This window comes from Corythoichthys intestinalis, chromosome 15 (genome assembly GCF_030265065.1).
Source record: "Corythoichthys intestinalis isolate RoL2023-P3 chromosome 15, ASM3026506v1, whole genome shotgun sequence".
Lineage (NCBI taxonomy): Eukaryota > Metazoa > Chordata > Actinopteri > Syngnathiformes > Syngnathidae > Corythoichthys > Corythoichthys intestinalis.
This window is the reverse complement of record NC_080409.1, coordinates 35,430,573-35,454,092: the sequence shown is the minus strand read 5'-3', so window position 1 is coordinate 35,454,092 and position 23,520 is coordinate 35,430,573. Positions and strand designations below refer to the sequence as shown.

At 38.0% G+C, this 23,520-nt stretch overlaps 1 protein-coding gene across 2 annotated transcripts in view; it reads right to left on the bottom strand.

Moving 5' to 3' along the window:
* The window catches only part of LOC130931343 (phospholipid phosphatase 2-like), a 46,537-nt gene extending 25,560 nt beyond the window's left edge, over nucleotides 1–20,977 (bottom strand). Inside the window, exons 1-2 of one of the 2 annotated variants that reach the window (XM_057860066.1) lie at nucleotides 20,829–20,977; nucleotides 20,671–20,752 (exon numbers count right to left, since the gene is read on the bottom strand). In XM_057860066.1, coding sequence (XP_057716049.1) covers nucleotides 20,671–20,731 — 61 coding nt within the window. In that variant the 5' untranslated portion in view covers nucleotides 20,732–20,752; nucleotides 20,829–20,977. Of the gene's footprint in view, nucleotides 1–14,924; nucleotides 15,122–20,670; nucleotides 20,753–20,828 lie in introns of those variants that run through there. The other variant, XM_057860067.1, reaches the window with a different exon arrangement.
* Between the last annotated feature and the right edge of the window lie 2,543 nt (nucleotides 20,978–23,520).

Sequence of the window (23,520 nt, the reverse complement as noted above, 5' to 3'; positions counted from 1 at the left end):
GTGCTCAGACAAAAAAATACCATTGTTAAAAAAAAAAATCCAACAAAACTATAAGCAGTTACTCACAAGTGTTACACATTACTTGAGTATTCTTTTTACGAAATACATTTTTACTTGTACTCGAGTACACTCTTTGGACGACTAGTTTTACTTAAGTAATATTATTTTAAAGTAACGCTACTCTTTCTTGAGTAAAATTTTTGGCTACTCTACCCACCTCTGTCCGCCGCCTCTCTCTTCTTCCTGTACGTACATGACGTCAGCGCGTTGTGCCGTATTAAAAGTAGTCCGGTCAAAACATCATGCTTAGAGCTGGCGAAATTAAATGATTCCTCAATTTTTAAAATCTAGTTACTCCAATTATTCGAGTATTCGTTTCAGCTCTACAAGCAACACAATAATCCTGAGGTATATTGCAAAAAATACATATACAGTATGTTTTACACTATATATTTACTAGGGTTGTTCCGATAATGTTTTTTTGCTCCCGATCCGATCCCGATCATTTTAGTTTGAGTATCTGCCGATCCCGATATTTCCCGATCCGATTGCTTTTTTTAATGCTCCCGATTCAATTCCAATCATTCCCGATAATTTTTCCCGATCATATACATTTTGGCAATCCATTAAGAAAAAAATGAATACAACTCGGACTAATATATACATTCAACATACAGTACATAAGTACTGTATTTGTTTATTATGACAATAAATCCTCAAGATGGCATTTACATTATTAACATTCTTTCTGTGAGAGGGATCCACGGATAGAAAGACTTGTAATTCTTAAAGGATAAATGTGACTTTGTATATTGTGACTAAATATTGCCATCTAGTGTATTTGTTGAGGTTTCAGTAAATGATACTGCAGCCATTTAACTTCTCCCCAAATGCATGATGGGAAGTGCAACCATGACTGTGCGTAGGGGCACCAATTGATATATCTTCTCTGCGTTGGGAAACAACATAGGGTGTTAAGAAAATGATCAACTACTACCTTTCTTCCCCATATTGCCTCCCACGTTATTTTTAATTGCTGAGAGAGGTATTGTAAGGCTTTAGCCACATAAAAAATGGCTCCAAAGACTGTGAATAATCTCTCTACTCGTTATACGCTGCCTTTTAGCGCTATTTATAGGTAAAACGGCGTCTTTATTGAATGAACGTGACAATGCGTGAGTGGGTCGTGCAGCACATGCGTTAATTATTTAACGTGATTAATTTAAAAAAATTAATTACCGTCGTTAACGCAATAAATTTGATAGCCCTACTTTATGCCAAAACTACTCTGGATGAGTGTAAGACATTTTGTCTGTAATGTTAAATACAATTAGAAAACGATTTAAATAAAATATATACAGTATATATATATATATATATATATATATATATATATATATATATATATATATATATATATATATATATATATATATTAAAAAAGGCATGTCCGATATTTTTTTGCCAATTCCGATACTTTGAAAATGACGTGATCGGACCCGATCGATCGGCATCTTTAATATTTACACTTGTGAAACTAACTCTGCAGAACATGAAAAAGGGTTTTGTGATTTTTTTTTGTTGTTGTTAATGACACCTTTATATGGCTATAATGTTGGATAGTTTTGTTCAAATGGGGGCGGGTGCTGAATACATTTCAATGTGCTATTTTTCTCTCCTTAATACATTTCCAAGGAATCGGATCGAGAATCATTATTGGTAGATCTTCAAAATCAGGTGACTGACTCAATACGCATGCAAAAATACAGTGGGGAAAATAAGTATTTAGTCAACCACCAATTGTGCAAGTTCTGCTAATTGAAAAGATTAGAGAGGCCTGTAATTGTCAACATGGGTAAACCTCAACCATGAGAGACACAATGTGGGAAAAAAAAACAGAAAATCACATTGTTTGATTTTTAAAGAATTTATTTCCAAATTAGAGTGGAAAATAAGTATTTGGTCACCTACAAACAAGCAAGATTTCTGGCTGTCAAAGAGGTCTAACTTCTTCTAACGAGGTCTAACAAGGCTCCACTCATTACCTGTATTAATGGCTCAATAATAACAATAATTTAACTCATTATCGGTATAAAAGACACCTGTCCACAACCTCAGTCAGTCACACTCCAAACTCCACTATGGCTAAGACCAAAAAGCTGTCGAAGGACACCAGAGACAAAATTGTAGACCTGCACCAGGCTGGAAAGACTGTATCAACAATAGGTAAAATGCTTGGTGTAAAGAAATCAACTGTGGGAACAATTATTAGAAAATGGAAGACATACAAAACCACTGATAATCTCCCTCGATCTGGGGCTCCATCCAAGATCTCACCCCATGGCTTCAAAATGATAACAAGAACGGTGAGCAAAAATCCCACCTACAGAGAGCTGGGACCACAGTAACAAAGGCTACTATCAGTAACACAATGCGCCACCAGGGACTCAAATCCTGCACTGCCAGACGTGTCCCCCTGCTGAAGAAAGTACATGTCCGGGGCAGGCCCATCTGCGGTTCGCTAGAGAGCATTTGGATGATCCAGAAGAGGACTGGGAGAATGTGTTACGGTCAGATGAAACTAAAATAGAACCTTTTGTTAGAAACACAGGTTCTCGTGTTTGGAGGAGAAAGAATACTGAATTGCATCCCAAGAACACCATACCCACTATGAAGCATGGGGGTGGAAACATCATGCTTTGGGGCTGTTTTTCCGCAAAGGGGCCAAGACGACTGATCTGTGTAAAGGAAAGTATGAATGGGGCCATGTATCGAGAGATTTTGAGTGAAAATCTCCTTCCATCAGCAAGGGCATTGAAGATGAGACATGGATGGGTCTTTCAGCATGACTATGATCCCAAACACACAGCCAGGACAACAAAGGAGTGGCTTCGTAAGAAGCATTTCAAGGTCCTGGAGTGGCCTGGCCAGTCTCCAGATCTCAACCCCCTAGAAAATCTGTGGAGGGAGTTGAAAGTCCGTGTTGCCCAACGACAGCCCCAAAAGATCATTGCTCTAGAGGAGATCTGCATGGGGGAATGGGCCAAAATACCAGCAGCAGTGTGTGAAAAGCTTGTGAAGAGTTACAGAAAACGTTTGGCCTCCGTTATTGCCAACAAAGGGTACATAACAAAGTATTGAGATGAACTTTTGGTATATATTATACCTATTTCCCACCATGACTTGCAAATAAATTCTTTAATAATCAAACAATGTGATTTCCGCATTCTGTCTCTCATGGTTGAGGTTTACCCATGTTGACAATTACAGGCCTCTCTAATATTTTCAAGTGGGAGAACTTGCACAATTAGTGGTTGACTAAATACTTATTTGCCCCATTGTATGTGGTTGGGACATCCCTAGTTACAACTCTATTTTGACAAAGTAAACAAAAAGATTTTTGAAAAACTGAAATTTGTTCACAAATGTAGGGAATAAAATTAAAACATAAACAAAAATTCATGAAATGATTATCCTTCATTTGCCACAGAATGAGCCGGATGGCGTGGTTGTCTGGTCAGTTTGTTTTGAAGGCCTGCCATTGCACGACCGTGTGGTCGCGCTGGCAGCAGACTTTTGTCACACAAGCACTCGCTTATCAAAATGTTATGCTTACACAATGCAGTGTAAATAGTGGCCGTGGCACCCTTGAAAGAGGACCGCAGTTCACACCAGAATATTTGGCGTGAGCATTCTGGGTAGAGGGCGCGGTGTTTCCCTTCATTTGAAGTTGTGTATCTGGAATGAGGGGAATTACAAATTGACCTCTTCTTCTAAACTAAAAAGAGAGGGGGGGAAATAGCCAATGACAAAGCAGAAGAATTCTTTTCGTTAAAGTTTCTTGAAAACGTGATTGTAGCCTACAAAAAATAGATAAAGAATATTTCACAAAACGGTTGCCATTGGCCCAAAGAAGTGAGACCTCCTAGTCAAGTTTATAATTTTGTTTTGAAATGCCAATTAATAAACATAACCATTTATTTTAATGACGCTCCAGGTTTTATGCTGCTGATTCCCATCAATCATAGCTGAAAAAAAATTTACCAAAAAAAAGTTAACTGTTATGTACTGTATTGCCCTGAATATAAGACGGGTGTTTTTTGAAAAAGCGAGGGTCGTCTTAAATTCCCGGTCTAGACGTTATACCAATTCACGACGCTAGATGGCGCCAGATTGAAGCGATGTTCTGTCATGACAGATCTCAGCTACTCTTAAATTTAACCAGTTTGCATTATTTTATTGCAATGTTTTTCCTTATTCAGATTTGTTTCAAGACTACAGTGACAGTTAGACTTCACTTTGATGGTTAATGCAGTTATTACAATTTTGTTGTTTTATCACAATAGATTGGTTTTTGTAATGTAAATAAACCAAAGGCCATTCATTTACGAATGTGATTGCACTTTCGTTTACATATTTAAATGTTCAGATATTAAGATTTGAATGAGGCAAAATAACATGCTTTTTCTCTCAAATATATTCTTACAATCATTTGTTTCGGATGTACTGGAATAATTTTATTTATAAAAATTAATTTGGTGTTCAAAAAGACTTTTTTCAAACTTGAGTCTTGAAAAAGAGGGGGTCGTCTTATAATCAGGGCCGTCTTATATTCGGGTCAATACGGTACTTCCTTAATCTTAGTACATGTAAGGCCGAGACTTGAGAACGAGATTCCTTTTATACTGTAATACATAAAGGCGTGCGAAATTTCCGATTCTGAGATTATACGCAATTCGGCTATGGAAGATTCGAGAACGATTCACAAAAATCCCAAATTCCGATTATTGAATTATACCAGGTAAAGCAGACCTAAAACACAGCACAGTCTTCGGGACGCAATGAGGAACGGACCGAGAGTAAATATCATGTTCAACTAATGCTGCTTGATAAAAAAAAAAAAAAAAAAAGAAAAACAATAATACCTGACTGCGGCCGACAGCTGCTTCAAACAACGCCCAGTTGCTAGTTGCTACAAACATACGGCCACATACGGCTATAGTAGATATCACATATATGCAGAACTAGATGCAAAATGACAGACGACGGCGCCGGTAGAACGTGAAAAAGAACTAGATGCAAAATGACAGACTTGCCATTTAGTAGTTTGCCGCGTTGTTAACAGCCGCCATCTTAAAGCAGTAGACTTCTCTAGAAGGCTCTATTGTAGCGAACCTAATTAACTTTTTATCTAAAATACTCTTAAATCGGCAAAATCTTAACTTCAATCCATCTTTAAATGATGAAACAGTTTTAAAACTTTGACATGTCGAAAGTAGACGGAAAGGAAATTATGGAATAACAGGAGAATTTTAACAACTTTAACGGTTGATTCACATCATTAAATTAATTGAATGTAGTTTAAAGCTGCTGATACAGAACGGGACTTGAGTATTTTATTTACGGTTTTAAACTGTTAAGATGATACTGAAATATTAGTTTGGTTTAGCCTGAGAGGATTTTTGAACAATTTTGAAAGTAATGTACAAAACATTAAAAAGTGCGGGGGGTTTGTGTAACATCAATAATCGATTTATAATCGAATCGGAGCCTCTGAATCGTAATCTTAATCGAATCGCTATGTGCCAAAAGATTCCCACCTCTAGTAATACCACACCCCCAGGAAGTGCACACTACGGCAACAGCAGTGTGACATAAATATGTTACATTAACTAGTGCTGTTTGCTGAACATAACAAAACAAAACAGAGCAAGTACAATTGGTCCATTTTCTTTCAAGTATAACACCATTACAGGCAATTATAATGCGGTAAAATGGAATGGGCATTCATCGCCGACAATGGCAGCCAATGAGTTAAGAATACTGAAATGTGACACAAAATTACATTTACGGTGTCGGTTCTCCATAACCTTCTACATCAACACTTGATGATGGAGGTGGGGGTTAGATCAAGGGAGGTCATTAATCATAAGACGGTCAGGCGCGTCTATGCATGTGTTCGCTTCCTGTTCTACGCTTCCTGCGCCAAAATAAAAGCATGCATCACAAACAAAAGTCATAAAGTCGAAATCGCGTAAGTCGGGTGCGTCGAAACCCGGGGACTACCTGTACTATCTTTTTAAAATGACTAATTATTGCATTTTATATATTCTTTCTAATAATCACACATTTATGAATAATACAAACTAAATGAATGAAATAAACATGAATACAATCAGAAATACACATTGGTTATGGCCCCAAGTAACACACTGAAGCAGATTTTTCACTCCGTACTATTGAACTCAATAAATGGCATTAATGGTGGTAAACCAGGGGTCGGCAACCCAAATGTTAAAAGACCAAGAAAAAAAACATACGTCTGGAGCCGCAAAAAATTAAAGCCTTACATAAGACTTATAATGAAGGCAACACATGCTGTATGTATCTGTATTACCTTTATTAGCCTACTATCAAAATAACCAAGTTAGCTAAAAATACATAATGAGCCTTCATGATTTAATGTTTATTTTCCCTGCAGTGCATCCAACGCACCACGTGACAACTCTGTTGTATGATGCCACCTTGAGACTGACTTCATTACAATATTAATGAATTGTTTCATTGCTTTATGAAATTAAAGAAAGTCTGCAAATAGGTGCTCTGTTACGTTGATGAATGCGTCCTTCATGTACTCACCATCCGGTTTTCCACGCTTTATTATCTCCCGGGTTGCAACAAAACTTGCAGCAGTAGTGGAGTTTGGCGATACAATCCACTTCTTCAATCTATTTTTGCGCTCCTCTAAGTTCTTCAGGAGTAATGCAATCACACTTTTTCTTTCACTCCAAACTGGGTATTCTGTTGCAAATGTAGCATGCCTTCCCTGGAAATGTCTTTCCACATTACACTTTTTGTATTTCGACAACTTCTTGCCACCGAGTAAACGTTCAGGCAATAATTCCGCATTGGTAATGAATGCAAATGATTCGGTCCAAGAAGCGTTGAATCCTCTGTTCTCCTCAGTTATTTTTCTCTTTTTCCCTTTCAGATCCATGGCCCATCAAATAGCTCCCAGTTTATTTACAATAGCCACCTGCCTGGCGTAAATTTTCGTTGACAGAATTGTTGAAATTTAATATTTATTGTACACATTTTTACAGATTTGGAAAAGTTTAAGAATGTTTGGGTCATTTCTGTCCTCCTACAAAAGCCATATCGAAACAAAAAATATATTTTCCTCCCCCATCTTTTTCCCCATTTTCAAACATTTTTAAAAATGCCCCAGGAAGCCACTACGGCATCGCTAAAGAGTCGCATGCGGCTCTTAAAACCCGGGTTGCCACCCCTGTGATAGACGTTTGATTCATTCCAACTGGGGAGACTGGTTGTGAATGCTCATGTTTTAGTGCCATTGACGGCACTACACGTCCAATCCATTTTGACTCGACTTGACAAAATTAATTGGACGTCTCGTACTGCCAATAGCAGCCAATGAGTTAAATTAGTTAAACATGACAATATAATTTAATACATTAATGTCAATTTTACGCTTCTGAAGCTTTTTTGGATCATTTTGCTTGACTTGACACTTGAACCGTGACAGAAGTGAAAGGCACCTAAGCAAACGTACGCAAGCACAATTTCTCTTCAGCCTCTCACTTTCATTTTCACATGGGAATGTGAGTTGGCAAGAGTCAATAGTTCCCGTTTTTACACTGACACATATTTGGCAGGTGCTGAGAATGTGAGTGACATTTCAGCTTATCTACAAAAGGGCACAGTGGCGGCGCTAGAATTTTTCTGAAACAGGGGCCAATAAGGAGCCACACATAACCCTCAGGGGCCAAGTATCGCTGCCATCTTTGTTCGGTGTTTGTTTTGGTTAACAAGGCAATATGCAGATTATCTTGCACGCGGCGGTAAAAACATCTTTGCTTGACACTCCAACAAAGAGGAACCAGTAAAGTTTGTAACAATTCGTATTTAATCATACCGTGTGGAAGTAAGGATACAATATATGGAACAATCATTTTAATCACTTTTTGAAAAGCCATTTTAAACACGAAAAGAAGCATTAATATCATACTGTAGAAAAGGCCTGAACGATATTGGAAAAAACTATCATTGCGATACTATTAGGCCTGAACGATATTGGAAAAAACTATTGTTGCTATTTTTTTTAGGGTTTGCGATATTATATTGAGATTAAAAAAAAAATATATATATATATATATATTATATATATATATGTATTTTTAATGAGAAATTTTCACTAGATGACTTGAATAGCTGTTTGGACTTTGGATGACTCACTATCACCACAGTGTACAGTGATCCCTCGTTTTTTGCGGTTAATGTGGACCAGAACCCGCTGCGATAAGTGAAAAACCGCGAAGTAGCGCACCCCCCCCAATTTTTTTTTTTGGTGTGTGTGCTTTTTGTGCTCAATGTATTTATTCAGATTTAGCATTGGAAAGAGATACATATAGGACATGTTTTTTTCCCTCAATTTTTCCCCCAAAGTGATTTAAAAAATGTATATAAATAAATGGTTTTTAAGCACTTCAAATGTCATAATTATCAGTTTTAAACATAACTGTCCAACCAAATCATTTTTGAACAAGAATAAAGTACAGTAGTAGAAAAATGCTTGGCTTTATTAAATGCTTCTGTTTATCTACCTTAGCTGTGACTCTTGGAGTGACATGTAGAAATTTCAAACTCCTCATGATCACTTCTTGCATTTATTTTATATGTCTCCATTGTCTCCACACACACACACATTCATTCCAGCGCAGCTTCCTTGCAGAAACTGTTTAACAAGTTAAACGATGATTGACATATTGCTCCGCTTTGAAGTCCCCTTCTTTGGCAAGATCTAAGACGACGGGCATCGTTAACTTTAATAAGCAAGTGCTGCAGTGACAAACGTAACACAACACAGAGTTCCTGTGTCCATCAACTATATCTGTCCCTCGGGAAACTCAAACCCAAATAACAAGAGTTCCTCTTGTTGCAGTCCACAGCGATGCACTTTTTCCGTTTTCCGACTTCAGTCCCCACTTTTATTTTACCGTATCAATCCATGGAAGAAATATTTATTCATCATGATGAAACGAGAAAGTTATACAGCAGCCTTTATAAGAAAATTCACATGTTTTGTTTTCTCCTAGATTCTGGTAAGTTGGAGAAGTTGTCAAATCATATAATTACCATAAATATTGTCAGTTTATGGTAATGATTTGAACTACCAATGTGCTATGCTGGTGCCGTGTTTCACCAGTCAGTAAAATGACATTTCTGTATCTGTACACGAGCTCTGTTTTCTTGTATTCTTCTATTTTTTGGTGCTAAAATTAGGGTGCGCGTTATAAACGGGTACAATAATTTCCCCTAGATTTTACAAGTAAATTTAGGGTGCGCATAATACACGGGTGCGCCTTATATTCGGGAAATTACGGTATTTTTAACTGAAATTTGAAGAAATTTGAACGGTAATTCACTTATATATTAGCTTGCTAGCTTATCGGTTCTGAATTTGTAAAAAAAAAAAAAAAAAATGTTTTTTGAATAATAATAATTATCAAATTCCGAAAGGTTCGCTGAATGACTATGTGAAATTCGTGAGGTTCGGTACCTTTAGCAAGGTTAAGTAAACATGGCTTTATAGATATCGTTTTTTTGTATCGAATCGCAACCCGTCTATCTGGATACATACTGAATCATGCCAAAGATTTCCAACTGTAGTATATACCATATAAGTATGAATCTAGTTATTAGCTGTCACTCGGACATATGAGTTCAGACTGTTTGGTGAGAACTAAGCACAGCTTTAACAAGCTGTGTGAAAGGGGCTTGTTGCGGTCTGGACTGAAGGGCAACGGTCAAAGATCGAGGGGTAACACATAATGACAGGATGGATGTTTGACTGCGGAGGGGAAGGGACAAAATAAAACACACAGATTGAGAGTTTAGCTTCAATGTGGACATTCAGCACATTCCAGCTCCGTTTGCCGCACACACAGATAAATGACGTCACACAAAATGTTGATCCGCTCCTGACACTCACTCAAGTGGACATTTTAACCTAGCAGTAGGGCTGCCACAAACGATTTTGATAGTCAAATAATCGCTTAATATTTTTTGCACTTAGTGTTATATTAGTCTGGGCTTCATATTTTAGCTGGAAATGTGCATTGGAACTAAAACCTATGTCCTAGGAAATATTGGACTTATGAATATTATGTAACAATGTAGCTGTACCAGATTTCAAAAGCAAAAGCAGATCTTTGCAAATATCTCATTTTGATTAACTATGAAGATTTTCATCTGTTTTCTTCTGTCTTTGTAATGATTTCTTTTTAATTAGTTTTGAAGAACAGATGAATAGTCACAGTTTCCCCGCTTTTTATTAATTTAAAATAATTCAAAGCGTTAAAAAAATATAATACATGAAAGGGAATATTTACCATTTCCAGATTTTCAAGTAAAAAAATATCTCTAAAAAAAAAAAAATAAATAAAATTTTAAAAAAAACAGTGTTTATTATCATGAGGCTAAAAAAAAGAGGATTTAGATTAATTTTGGGTCAACGCTGTGTCTAAGCAATTAATTCACTATCAGAATAACTGCCAATTCCTTTGATAATGAATTAGTTGATGATTAAACGTGGCGGCCTTAAAGACCAAATGTGAAGTAATTTCTTAAAATGCCAAATAGGGTCACAATTAGAGCTGAAACGAATACTCGAGCAACTCGAGTAACTCGAGTTTAAAAACTGATCCGAGTAGTTTTATTCACCTCGAGTTATCGTTTATTTTGACAGCTCTAAGCATCACGTTTTGCTCGGACTACTTTTAATGCGGGACGCGCTGATGTCACGTACGTAGAGGAAGAAGAAGAGGAAAAAAAACTTACTGCAGCCGACAACCGCTACAAACGACGCCGACGTTGCTAAATACTAGCCCGCACGATGCTAGTTGGTAGCAGGTAGTGTCTGATGAGTCTCATAGAGATCACATGTATGTTGAATTAGATGCCAAATGACAGACACGGCCGCGTCTGGGCAGCGTTAGTAAACAGCCGCCATCTTAAAACAGTAGAGCGCTAAGCGCTAATAAAGAGCGCTAAGCGCTAATAAATAAGATTAACGTAACGTTAGCCCTGTGGAGGGCTAGGTTTCTATTAATTATGACCACTGTCGATGCTTGGCTAACGTGTCTTACATACAGGCTTTAACATAACATAGCAATGTGGAGTGATGAGGGTGTAAAATAAAAACTCAATAATGCTAACTATCAATTTTAGCTCAGTAGTCATTGCTGGATAAAACACTAAGTAGCACTGGTCCCTAATGTGCTCCAATACAGCCTGTATCATACATTTATTTTGAACACTGCAAAAACTCAAAATCTTATCAGGACTTACAGTTTAGACTAACTTAAAACTTAACTAGAACTTAAAAATGGCTTGTCACAAATAGAAATTCAATGGAAACACGTGGGAAAAAAATCCTATGTTTTAAGTGATGTGTGTTATCAAGCGTAACGGCATATATATATATATATATATATATATATATATTTTTTTTTTTTTTTTTTTTTTTTTTAATAAGATCTAAAGGTTTTTTTGAGTGAAAGCAGTGAATTAGTCTTTTTTTTATTTTTTATTTTAGTTACATCTGAGATGCAATTGTTGGCTGTTTTCAACAATATACATCGAAAATAAAGACATTGATTGACTGAAAATGGTTCAAGATTAGATGAAATGTCTTGTTTTCTCATGTATATTTATAATTGCTGTTCACCCAAAAATATATTTGTTTTATCCGATTACTCGATTAATCGATAGAATTTCCAGTCAATTACTCGGTTACTAAAATATTCGATAGCTGCAGCCCTAGTCACAATTAAAGTAATTAAACATTGTCCAACAAATAAAGCATGAAAAAATAATTTATATGTTGTATATTTGACAAAATAATCGTGTTTCCGAAGTTCGAGCCTGAAAGGGGACAAACCCGGAAGTGATACGTCACACCGAGAACAGCGACGGCAGCGCTCCATACGGCCGCCATACAAAGCCCTTCAAACAATGATTCAAACAGCGATATAACGGATAGATCGAGCGCAAGTGAGGAGATCCAAGTTTTTGAAGAGTTGGAGGAAGAGGAGGAGGTTGGAATATTATGTTGGACCTTATATGTATTAGCCAGACGCTAATCAGGATGCAAACAATGTGCCCACACGACCTGACATGGAATGGATAGAAGACCCATCGAGATTATTGGTAAGATATAGGCTGTTATTATCTTTATGATTAGAAGATGCAGGCATTTGCACATAATTTTATTTTTTTGTCTGATTACATTGTCCAAAAAAGAACAGACTTCATGTTTAAGCAGTTAGCCTACTCGGTACTTGGGAACACTTCCACCTTCGGACCCCCTGACGAACGCGGAAGTGTTCGCCGAAACATGTCAGGTAAATAAACCACCTACTATTGCCTGGGACAAAAGAAACGTTTTGACGAATGCCCGATCATGTTGTGAAATGAACAGTAGAAGCTAGCGACGTTACCTTTTATCTACCTGACATGTTTCGGCGAACACTTCCGCCTTCCCTCTGACGAATGCGGAAGTGTTCGCCGAAACATGTCAGGTAAATAAACCACCTACTATTGCCTGGGATAAAAGAAAAGTTTTGACCAACTTATAAGTGTAGGCAAAATGAACTCAATACAACTATGATCGGGGATTGCCACGCGTTAGCTTTCGGCTAATGTCGCTAGCTTCTACTGTTCATTCCCCAACACGATCGGGGTTTTGCCTCGAGTTACTTTTCGGCTAACGTCGCTACCTTCTACTGTTCATTCCACAACAGTTGGCAGCTCTGCTTTGACAAAGTCATCAGTCATCTATCCAAAAATCACACTTACTTTTTGGCAAATCCTTGATCATAGGCAGACCGGTTGAGGAAGCAGGCATCTTCGAAGTGTTTGCAGCAGAGAACAGTACTCGATGATGGCGTGAAATTCATTTGCTTCATGCGAACGAAAAATGTCCATTTACGTGCCCTGCTATCCTTTGGCCACTCATACAAGTTTTCTTTAGATTGAGAACAATACATCGCCACACACCGCCGTGGCATCTTACCGAGAAGCAATGCAGCAATACTGTTCTATGGCGGACTTCTCTCGCAGTTCTCTGTGTGACGTAATTTCCGAAGATTGTCGAAGAAAAGCATTTTCGTTGTCAAGGGCGTTGCTATGGGTTAAACAAAGAATCTGCAAGGGTTGCGTAAAATAAAAAAAAAACGAAAATATGCTTATAATTGTTTAGCCACTGATATTATTAAAAAACATGGTTGGCCAACCTTACTTCACATTTGGTCTTTAACTGGCAAAATTACAGATTGGATTGTTTGTCCATAAAAATGGGTGATCGGGGTGTTGACTGTGTGCATGTCTTGTGGTTAAGGGGAGAAGGCAATAAATAAATAAATAAATAAGCCAGAAATTGGTTATTATCATTCCAACCAATCAGTCACCAGGTGTCCTTCTGAAAAGGTTCGGGCAAGTACAAGACAGGAAGCGGCAACCATTGTTAATGATACAGTCTTGTACAGTGGCGTAACCACCGGTAAGCTACTTAAAAGTAATTTATTACTTACTTTTTACCAATTTTTCTTCCTTTGCTGCCTCAATATAAGAATGACAACAGAATAATGTCATCAGAATAATGTCACTATTATTGAATTTAAAGGGGAAGAGCAGAATTTTTCGCATAAGGCCTAATCTTCGAGTTAGCTGGGGTTTAATTATTCGATCGAGTTGATTTCAACCACCATTGACTCGCGCTAGCTTAGCCACTCTGGAGGCTTGAAATTAACAATAACTGACAAACTGCATGGAATTTGTTGAAATCAACTCCACTGACTAATTAAACCCCCGCTAACTCGAAGATTAAGCCTAATGTCAAAAATTCTGAACTTCGGGTTAGCAAAACAATGCAAATTGACTGCACAATAATAAACAACACACAAATTAATTGCACAGAACAATAAACACAAAAGTGAGGGCGGACGCCAATGCGCACGAACGACCCGAAAGTACGCCGTACACACACGCCGTCAATTTGCACTTTACACTCAATCGGACTTACGACACATCCCAAAGATACTAAATGAACATGTCAACCCACGGCATAAATGTGCCATACGAATATGATGTAAATAATGTTCACTGACTTGGATCGATGACTACCCACTATTGCAACGGCAAAGCTACGAAACGGCCGGGCATGTAGTGGCTCCCACCTATTGCTGGAACACATCTCAACAGGTGACTGCACTCGGCTCGAATGTGCACCCGTGTTCCTCACATCTATCAGTCCCATAACACTTAGCGTATGTCACTCAAGACCAAAACAGAGAGTAACTATGAGCGGTTACTATGGAAATGAATGTGTAGAGGGAACCTTTCTAGCATTTTCTATTCAAAATGCTCTTTGTACATGACTACAGTATTCTTCATTCTACATACATTATGAGGCAATAACAAAATAGAAACGCTCAGACACTAAGGAAACTAACTTTATTCAGATTACTGGTTTGGATAAATGAACGTGTTAGATTGCTCGTCACTGACAGAAAGTAATCTGATTACAAGAACATGACAATACTGATCGCGAGTTATCGACAACTCACTACTAAGGGACAGAACTTCTGGGTACCTCAGAATACAAGGTTCACGATATGGCAATAAAAAAATTGCGAAATATAGGTCTATGATATTCTAAGATACAACTATTAAAGTGAAACGAAGCCATTTTTAATGGGAAAATAAACATATTTATAGTGCTGTTGCGGACAATCTGTCAAAAACTATTGCCTTCTTCACAGACTATGAGAATATTTCAAAACCGTAATCACAATACTAACATTTTTTATTAAGAAAAAAGATGCAAAAATATCCTACATTACCATTACGTAGTAGTTTCCAGAATAGTACAAAATCGACTTTCCCCCATGACAACAAATTTCTGGTGATCTGTGGTAGTGCAAAAACAACAAAACAAATGTCACAAGTTTAAACTATAAATATCGCTACTTTTGCAATTAAATATTGTATCCGGATACAATATATAAGTATCAATACTTTTGACAACCCTAAGAATTTGTATAAATACAGCAAATGCATTATTGCAATATTCTTGAAAACGAATACGTCTTTCTTAAAGGCACATTTGCAATGGAAAATTTCAATAGCAACCTGATGGTTAGTTTAATAAACAGCAACACGTTTTAAAAATATATATATTGATTTTTGACGGGAGCATATCGATAACTACATACAGTGCTGGCCAAAAGTATTGGCACCCCTGCAATTCTATCAGATAATGCTCAAATTGTCCCAGAAAAGTCTCAATTACAAATGCTTTGGTAGTAATATCTTCATTTATTTTGCTTGCGGTGAAAAAACACAAAGGAGAATGGAAAAAAAATGTAATCATTATCATTTTACACAAAACTCCAAAAATGGGCCGGACAAAAGTATTGGCACCCTTTGAAAAATCATGTGATGCTTCTCTAATTTGTGTAATTGACAGCACCTGTTACTTACCAGTGGCACATAACAGGTGGTGGCAATAACTAAATCACGCTTGCAGCCAGTTAAAATGGATTAAAGTTGACTCAACCTCTGTCCTGTGTCCTTGTGTGTACCACATTTAGCATGGAGAAAAGAAAGAAGACCAAAGAACTGTCTGACAACTTGAAAAGCACAATTGTGAGGAAGCATGGGCAATCTCAAGGCTACAAGTCCATCGCCAAAGATCTGAATGTTTCTGTGTCTACTGGCACAGTGTCGTCAATAACTATAAAGCCTATGGCACTGTGGCTAACCTCCCTCGATGTGGACGGTAAAGAAAATTGACGAGATATTTCAACGAAAGATTGTGCGGATGGTGGATAAAGAACCTCGACTCACATCCAAACAAGTTCAAGCCGTCCTGCAGTCTGAGGGTAAAACAGTGTCAACCTGTACTATCCGTCGGTGTCTGAATGAAAAGGGACTCTATGGTGGATACCCAGGAAGACCCCATTTCTGACCCAGAGACATAAAAAGTCCGGCTGGAGTTTGCCAAAACTTACCTGAGAAAGCCAAAAACGTTTTGGAAGAATGTTATCTTGTCAGTTGAGACAAAATTAGAGCTTTTGGGAAAAGGCATCAACATAGAGTTTACATGAGAGGGAAAAAAAAAGAGGGAGGCCTTCAAAGAATAGAACACGGTCCCCACAGTCAAACATGGCGCAGGTTCCCTGATGTTTTGGGGTTGCTTTGCTACCTCTGGCACTGGACTCCTTGAACATGTGCATGGCACTATAAAGTCTGAACACTACTAACAAATTTTGCAGCATAATGTAGGGCCCAGTGTGAGAAGGCTGAGTCTCCCTCAGAGGTCATGGGTCTTCCAGCAGGACAATGATCCAAAACACACTTCAAAAAGCACTAGAAAATGGTTTGAGAAAACGCACTGGAAACTTCTAAAGTGGCCAGCAATGAGTCCAGACCTGAATCCCATAGAACACCTTTGGAGAGCACTGAAAATGGCAGTTTGGAGAGGGCATCCTTCAAATCACAGAGACCTGGAGCAAAGAATAATGGTCTGAAATTCCAGCAGAGCATTGTAAGAAACTAACTGATGGATACCGGAAGCGGTTGTTCAGTTATTTTGTCCAAAGGTTGTGCTACCAAGTATTCGACTGAGGGTGCCAATACTTTTATCCGGCCCATTTTTTTGAGTTTTGTGTAAAATGATAATGATTTAATTTTTTTTCCCATCCTCTTTTGTGTTTTTTTCCATCGCAAGCAAAATAAATGAAGATATTACTACCAAAGCATTTGCAATTGCAATCATTTTCTGGGAGAAATTGAGCATTATCCGACAGAATTGCAGGGATGCTAACTGTACATATCACCGTATTGGTATATTCACTACATTGTTACACACTCAGCTTTGACACGCACAATCTGGACGGTCCTTTCTACTTCCTCATGATTCAACTTCTATCTGCGACTATTAATAGGGTGAAATCCACTTCCATTTTAAATCTTTTGAAACCTGAGCTGTACACCAAGGGCGAGCTTGACGTGCTACTAGACTTATCACAACCGTTTATTTTTTACTGGGGGTTTTTTCCATGACTCCCTAAACTCGCTAACCTTTCAGCCATCTTTCCGACTTTTAGGAGCACAGTTTTTTGCACCTCTAACCTACTTAGATGATGATTTGACACCAACAACACCTGGAGCTTGTCAACTCTTACAAGTTCCAGTGTCATGACTGTAGACATGGACAAGTCACAACAGGCAAGCAATCACACATCGCTGATGATGTGCTTGTGTAACAATTGGAGACCATACAACTTCACAAATAAAATAATAGGAACGTCGAGGCGGTGAAAAAAATCATTACAAATGTGTGGAATTGGTTGTCATTTAATCGAGTCAGTTAGTATAAATTTCTAAAATGATCACAAAAATGTCCAGTAATGATGGCACTTTAACCAAGATTGAAATGAATCCCAGAGCTATTAAAATTTTCTTAAATTACTGAACATCTCCTTGAGTTAAAATTTCAAAGAAATAAATGCCATTTTTTTAATTGTATTTTTTAAATGAAGATCCAAGTTTGGATTTGCTGATTTTCATCAAATTTTCTGTGTCTAATGTAAGCAGTAATAATATAGACAGGCTACATTTTTAAGGATTAATAATTGGGATAACAATATGGATCAAAATAATTAGGATTATTTTCGCATTTTCACCCTTTGTATTGGATTTATAAATGTTTGGGGAGGTCAATTTTGGAATCGTATTGCAAGCCAAACCAGTTAATTTCTGTTTTGTTTTCATTCGATTATCTTTTTTATTACCATTTTATGAATTTAAAAATGTATCTATTCAAAATAAATACGATATATACTGTATATATGGCGGAAAACACGACAAGACTGAAAAAGCAGTTTCTGCTCTTGCACTCCTCTTTAAAATAAACTGCTGTATTTTAAGCCAAAAGAACTGTTGTGTTCGATAGAACAAAATGTCTATATGCTGCCAAAGCAGATTCATGGCGCATTAAGCCCCCAAACTATTTTTAATTTGTCCGTTTTACCCTGGAAACCCCCTTTTAAGGACGTCGCGCAACCGCTTTTGTTTCAACCCAGCCGTAAAAAGGTAAGTAATTATATTTATTATTCAAATTGGCTGTCATTTTTAGCTTAGAATCATTAATTGATTTCTAATATTTCATTTGGAAAAAGAAAAAAAACGACTTTAAAAAATTAATCGCATATTTTAAACTTTTAAACAAATTGTGTCACAATGAAAAAAAATTGGTGTCTGTAAATACAGTGCCTTGCAAAAGTATTCGGCCCCCTTGAACCTTGCAACCTTTCGCCACATTTCAGGCTTCAAACATAAAGATATAAAATTTTAATTTTTTGTCAAGAATCAACAACAAGTGGGACACAATCGTGAAGTGGAAAAAAATTTATTGGATAATTTAAACTTTTTTAACAAATAAAAAACTGAAAAGTGGGGCGTGCAATATTATTCGACCCCCTTGCACTAATACTTTGTAGCGCCACCTTTTGCTCCAATTACAGCTGCAAGTCGCTTGGGGTATGTTTCTATCAGTTTTGCACATCGAGAGACTGACATTCTTGCCCATTCTTCCTTGCAAAACAGCTCAAGCTCAGTGAGGTTGGATGGAGAGTGTTTGTGAACAGCAGTCTTCAGCTCTTTCCACAGATTCTCGATTGAATTCAGGTCTGGACTTTGACTTGGCCATTCTAACACCTGGATACGTTTATTTTTTAACCATTCCATTGTAGATTTGGCTTTATGTTTGGATCATTGTCCTGTTGGAAGATAAATCTCCATCCCAGTCTCAGGTCTTGTGCAGATACCAACAGGTTTTCTTCCAGAATGTTCCTGTATTTGGCTGCATCCATCTTCCCGTCTATTTTAATCATCTTCCCTGTCCCTGCTGAAGAAAAGCAGGCCCAAACTATGATGCTGCCACCACCATGTTTGACAGTGGGGATGGTGTGTTCAGGGTGATGAGCTGTGTTGCTTTTCCGCCAAACATATCGTTTTGCATTGTGGCCAAAAAGTTCAATTTTGGTTTCATCTGACCAGAGCCCCTTCTTCCACATGTTTGGTGTGTCTCCCAGGTGGCTTGTGGCAAACTTTAAACGAGACTTTTTATGGATATCTTTGAGAAATGCCTTTCTTCTTGCCACTCTTCCATAAAGGCCAGATTTGTGCAGTGTACGACTGATTGTTGTCCTATGGACAGACTCTCCCACCTCAGCTGTAGATCTCTGCAGTTCATCCAGAGTGATCATGGGCCTCTTGCTGCATCTCTGATCAGTTTTCTCCTTGTTTGTGAAGAAAGTTTGGAAGGACGGCCGGGTCTTGGTAGATTTGCAGTTGTCTGATGCTCCTTCCATTTCAATATGATGGCTTGCACAGTGCTCCTTGAGATGTTTAAAGCTTGGGAAATCTTTTTGTATCCAAATCCGGCTTTAAACTTCTCCACAACAGTATCTCGGACCTGCCTGGTGTGTTCCTTGGTTTTCATGATGCTCTCTGCACTTTAAACAGAACCCTGAGACTATCACAGAGCAGGTGCATTATACGGAGACTTGATTACACACATTTGGATTCTATTTATCATCATCGGTCATTTAGGACAACATTGGATCATTCAGAGATCCTCACTGAACTTCTAGAGTGAGTTTGCTGCACTGAAAGTAAAGGGGCCGAATAATGTTGCACGCCCCACTTTTCAGTTTTTTATTTGTTAAAAAAGTTTAAATTATCCAATAAATGTTGTTCCACTTCACGATTGTGTCCCACTTGTTGTTGATTCTTGACAAAAAAAATAAATTTCATATCTTTATATATATATATATATATATATATATATATATAAAGATATGAAATTATATATATATTATATATATATATATATATATTATATATGTATTATATATATATATATATATATATATATATATATATATATATATATATATATATATATATATATATATATATATATATATATGTGATAGGAAAGAACCGTGGCCACCATTTTTTGTCTGTTTCTTTGTCTGTTTTGGCAGTAGGGTCAAATCTGTCAAACCTGCACTCACTGGTCATTTAAAATGTTTGCGAGTAGATGAAAATGATAACTGTTTATGCAACATGAGACCTTCCAGCATTCTTTAAAGCGTAACTGTGTGTGTTTGTGTTGGGAAACACACCACTGTGGCCTGTTTGAACAAGATAGATAGAACCTTCAGTACTGTGACGCTAACCCACTTTTGTATGTCATGAGGGGACAAGTTGGACACAGAAATTAACACCAAAAAAAAAAAAAAAAATCAAATTTATTCACTACAAATCATCTGTTTTCATATATAATATTATTTCATGTCTAACAAGCAGAATAATTCACCTTCTTCCACTGTCGCTACGCATATTCATTCTCATGTAAACGTGCCGTGTCTGAATAAAGCTTGGGAAATCAATAAATGAAGATTTTCCCACTCGCGTGTTTTCTAGTGTGGTCTGCATGGTGCAACTTGTTTGGCAGCTAACGCTAGGATGATGAATGGGTGAACGCTAAAAGGTAAATAATTCCACAAAACTCACCTACGAAGACGCAGAGAACATCCACCACCACCAGAATCACTTTCTTTCCCTGCTCTGTCATTCTCGCCAACGAATTGTCGTCCTAAAATACCCACAAACTTGACGTTAGATGGCGCCGCGTCGGCTGACCCGGTCTTTCGCTGCCCCCTTCGGCGTACCTGTCGCGCTGTGGCGGGCTGGAGGAACTTCCGAAGGGTGGGCCAGCGGCGGTGGCGCGGAGGACTTGACGGGCGCTCCGGCACCGGGAGGCGGGGGCGTCAGGAGGAGCTGGGACCCGCGGGAGGAGGAGGGGTCGACCGGCCGAAATCTCTCTTCCAGCACTACCACCTGGAGGAGGGGTCGGGTAGTGATGGGTCAAAACGGGTTGTGACGCAAAGTTAGACCAAAGACAGAAGAAAGCCAATCCTTACTTGTCATGTTATTTAGAAAGACAATTTTGATGTTACTCCATGACCAAGAACTTTTTGTTATATTCAGTGGCGCCTCCAGAAATTTTTCATAGGGGTGGCCAGATGGGGCCACTTAAAATCTTGGGGTGGCCAAAACTAAAAGCCATAATTTCAGGTTTTCATTATATTATTTCAGTAAAAAGGTCAGGGGAAAACTATCAGAAAGACTTAAGCACACGGCTACTGATATACTTTGGTGTATTGTGTAATATTTGATGTTACTAATGATTTAATGTGCATAGTCCGTAACTGTCCAGTCAAAATTTTGAGTTCCACAACAATTCTGTTTTATTGTGTTATGTATATATCAGGCATAAGGTGTACATTTAACTAGGGCTGTCAAACGATTAAAATTTTTAATTGAGTCAATCACAGCTTGAAAATTAATTAATCGTAATTAATCGCAATTCAAACCATCTCTAAAATGTGCCATATTTTTTTGTATATTATTGTTGGAATGGAAAGATAAGACAAGACGGATATACAGTATACATTCAACATACTGTACATAAGTACTGTATTTGTTTATTATAACAATAAATCCACAAGATGGCATTAACATTATTAACATTCTTTCTGTGAAAGGGATCCACGGATAGAAAGACTTGTAATTCTTAAAGGATAAATGTGAGTTTGTATATTGTGACTAAATATTGCCATCTAGTGTATTTGTTGAGCTTTCAGTAAATGATACTGTAGCAACTTAACTGTTCTGCCCAAATGCATGATGGGAAGTGGTGCAACCATGACTGTGTGTGGTGGCTGCAAATGCTATATCTTCTCTGCGTTGGGTACATTACAGGGTGTTAAGAAAAAGATCAACTCCTGTCATTCTTCCCCACGTCGCATCCCACAATATTTATAGTTGCTGTGGGAGAGATGACAAAGCTTTTGCCAACTAAAAGCACGGCCCAAATGAATGCTTTTATCTACTCCACTCACTTGACACTGCCTCTTATCTCTGTATAGAAGTAAAACGACGCCATTGTAGGCTGTTTGCGGCAATGGGCGAATGAGTCGTACTGCGAATGCGTGCGTTAATTGCGATAAATATTTTCACGTGATTAGTTAAAAAAATTTAATTCCCGCCCGTTAATGTGATAAATTTGACAGCCCTACATTTAACAAAACAAAATAAATGCATTAATTTGGGATGAAATGCATAACTGATGCTACAACAATCTAACGATATACTGGCAAGCAGGGTGGCCAGTGGGGTGGCCAAAAAATTTATAGGGGTGGCCACCCCTGGCCACCCCCTGGTGGCGCCACTGGTATTTAATTTGCCTAGAACAGTGTTTTTCAATCTTTTCTGAGTCACGGCACGGTTTTACATTGGAAAAAAATCTCGCGGCACACCACAAACCAAAAATGTTCCAAAATTACTTTCTATATAGAATATTTCATTATAGAATAATTTCTCAATATTTAAACTTACTCAGTGTGAAAAGCACTGTATGAGGTGCTTTTCAGCATGCGCATCTTTCATGGCACGCCAGACCCACTTAGAGTGTTTGTTGCCAAAAAGCTCAATCTTGGTCTCATCTGGCCAAAGCACACTGTTCCAGTTGAAGCCCCAATACCGCTTGGCGAACTCCAGACGTTTGCGTTTATGATTGTGAGTGAGGAAAGGTTTTCTCCGTGCATGCCTCCCAAACAGCTTGTTGGCGTGTAGACAGCACTGACCCATGCCCATACTTCACAGTGGGTATGAGGTGCTTTTCAGCATGCGCATCCTTGGTGGCTCGCCAGACCCACTTAGAGTGTTTGTTGCCAAAAAGCTCAATCTTGGTCTCACACAAAAATACACACGGTCCCAGAAAAGCACATCATACCTACTGTGAAGTATTGGGGTGGGTCAGTGATGCCGTGGGGCTGTTTCGCTTCCAAAGGCCCTGGGAACCTTGTTAGGGTGCATGGCATCATGATTGCTTTGAAATACCAGGACATTTTAAATCAAAATCTGTTGCCCTCTGCCCGAAAGCTGAAGATGGGTCGTCACTGGGTCTGGGATTTAGAGAGATTCTGCAAAGAGGAATGGATGAAGATCCCTCTTTAGGTCTTTTCCCATCTTGTGAAACATTATAGGAGAAGATTAGGTGCTGTTTTGTTGGCGAAAGGGGGTTGTACAAAGTATTAACACCAGTGCTAATAATTGTGACACACATTAATTGATGTGAAATAATTATTTCTTTATATGGGAATTTTTCCCCACTGAATAAATGCATTTGTATTGAAGGTTGGATTTTTCTCTTTTTTTCCATTAAGGTCCCATATTATTTGAATCAAAAAACTATTAGAAGCTAAAAAACACATCGTAACCAGGGGTGCCAATAATTATGGAGGGCACTGTATATTGACACTTGACGACTAATCAAATGATGTACAGTAGACGTGCTGG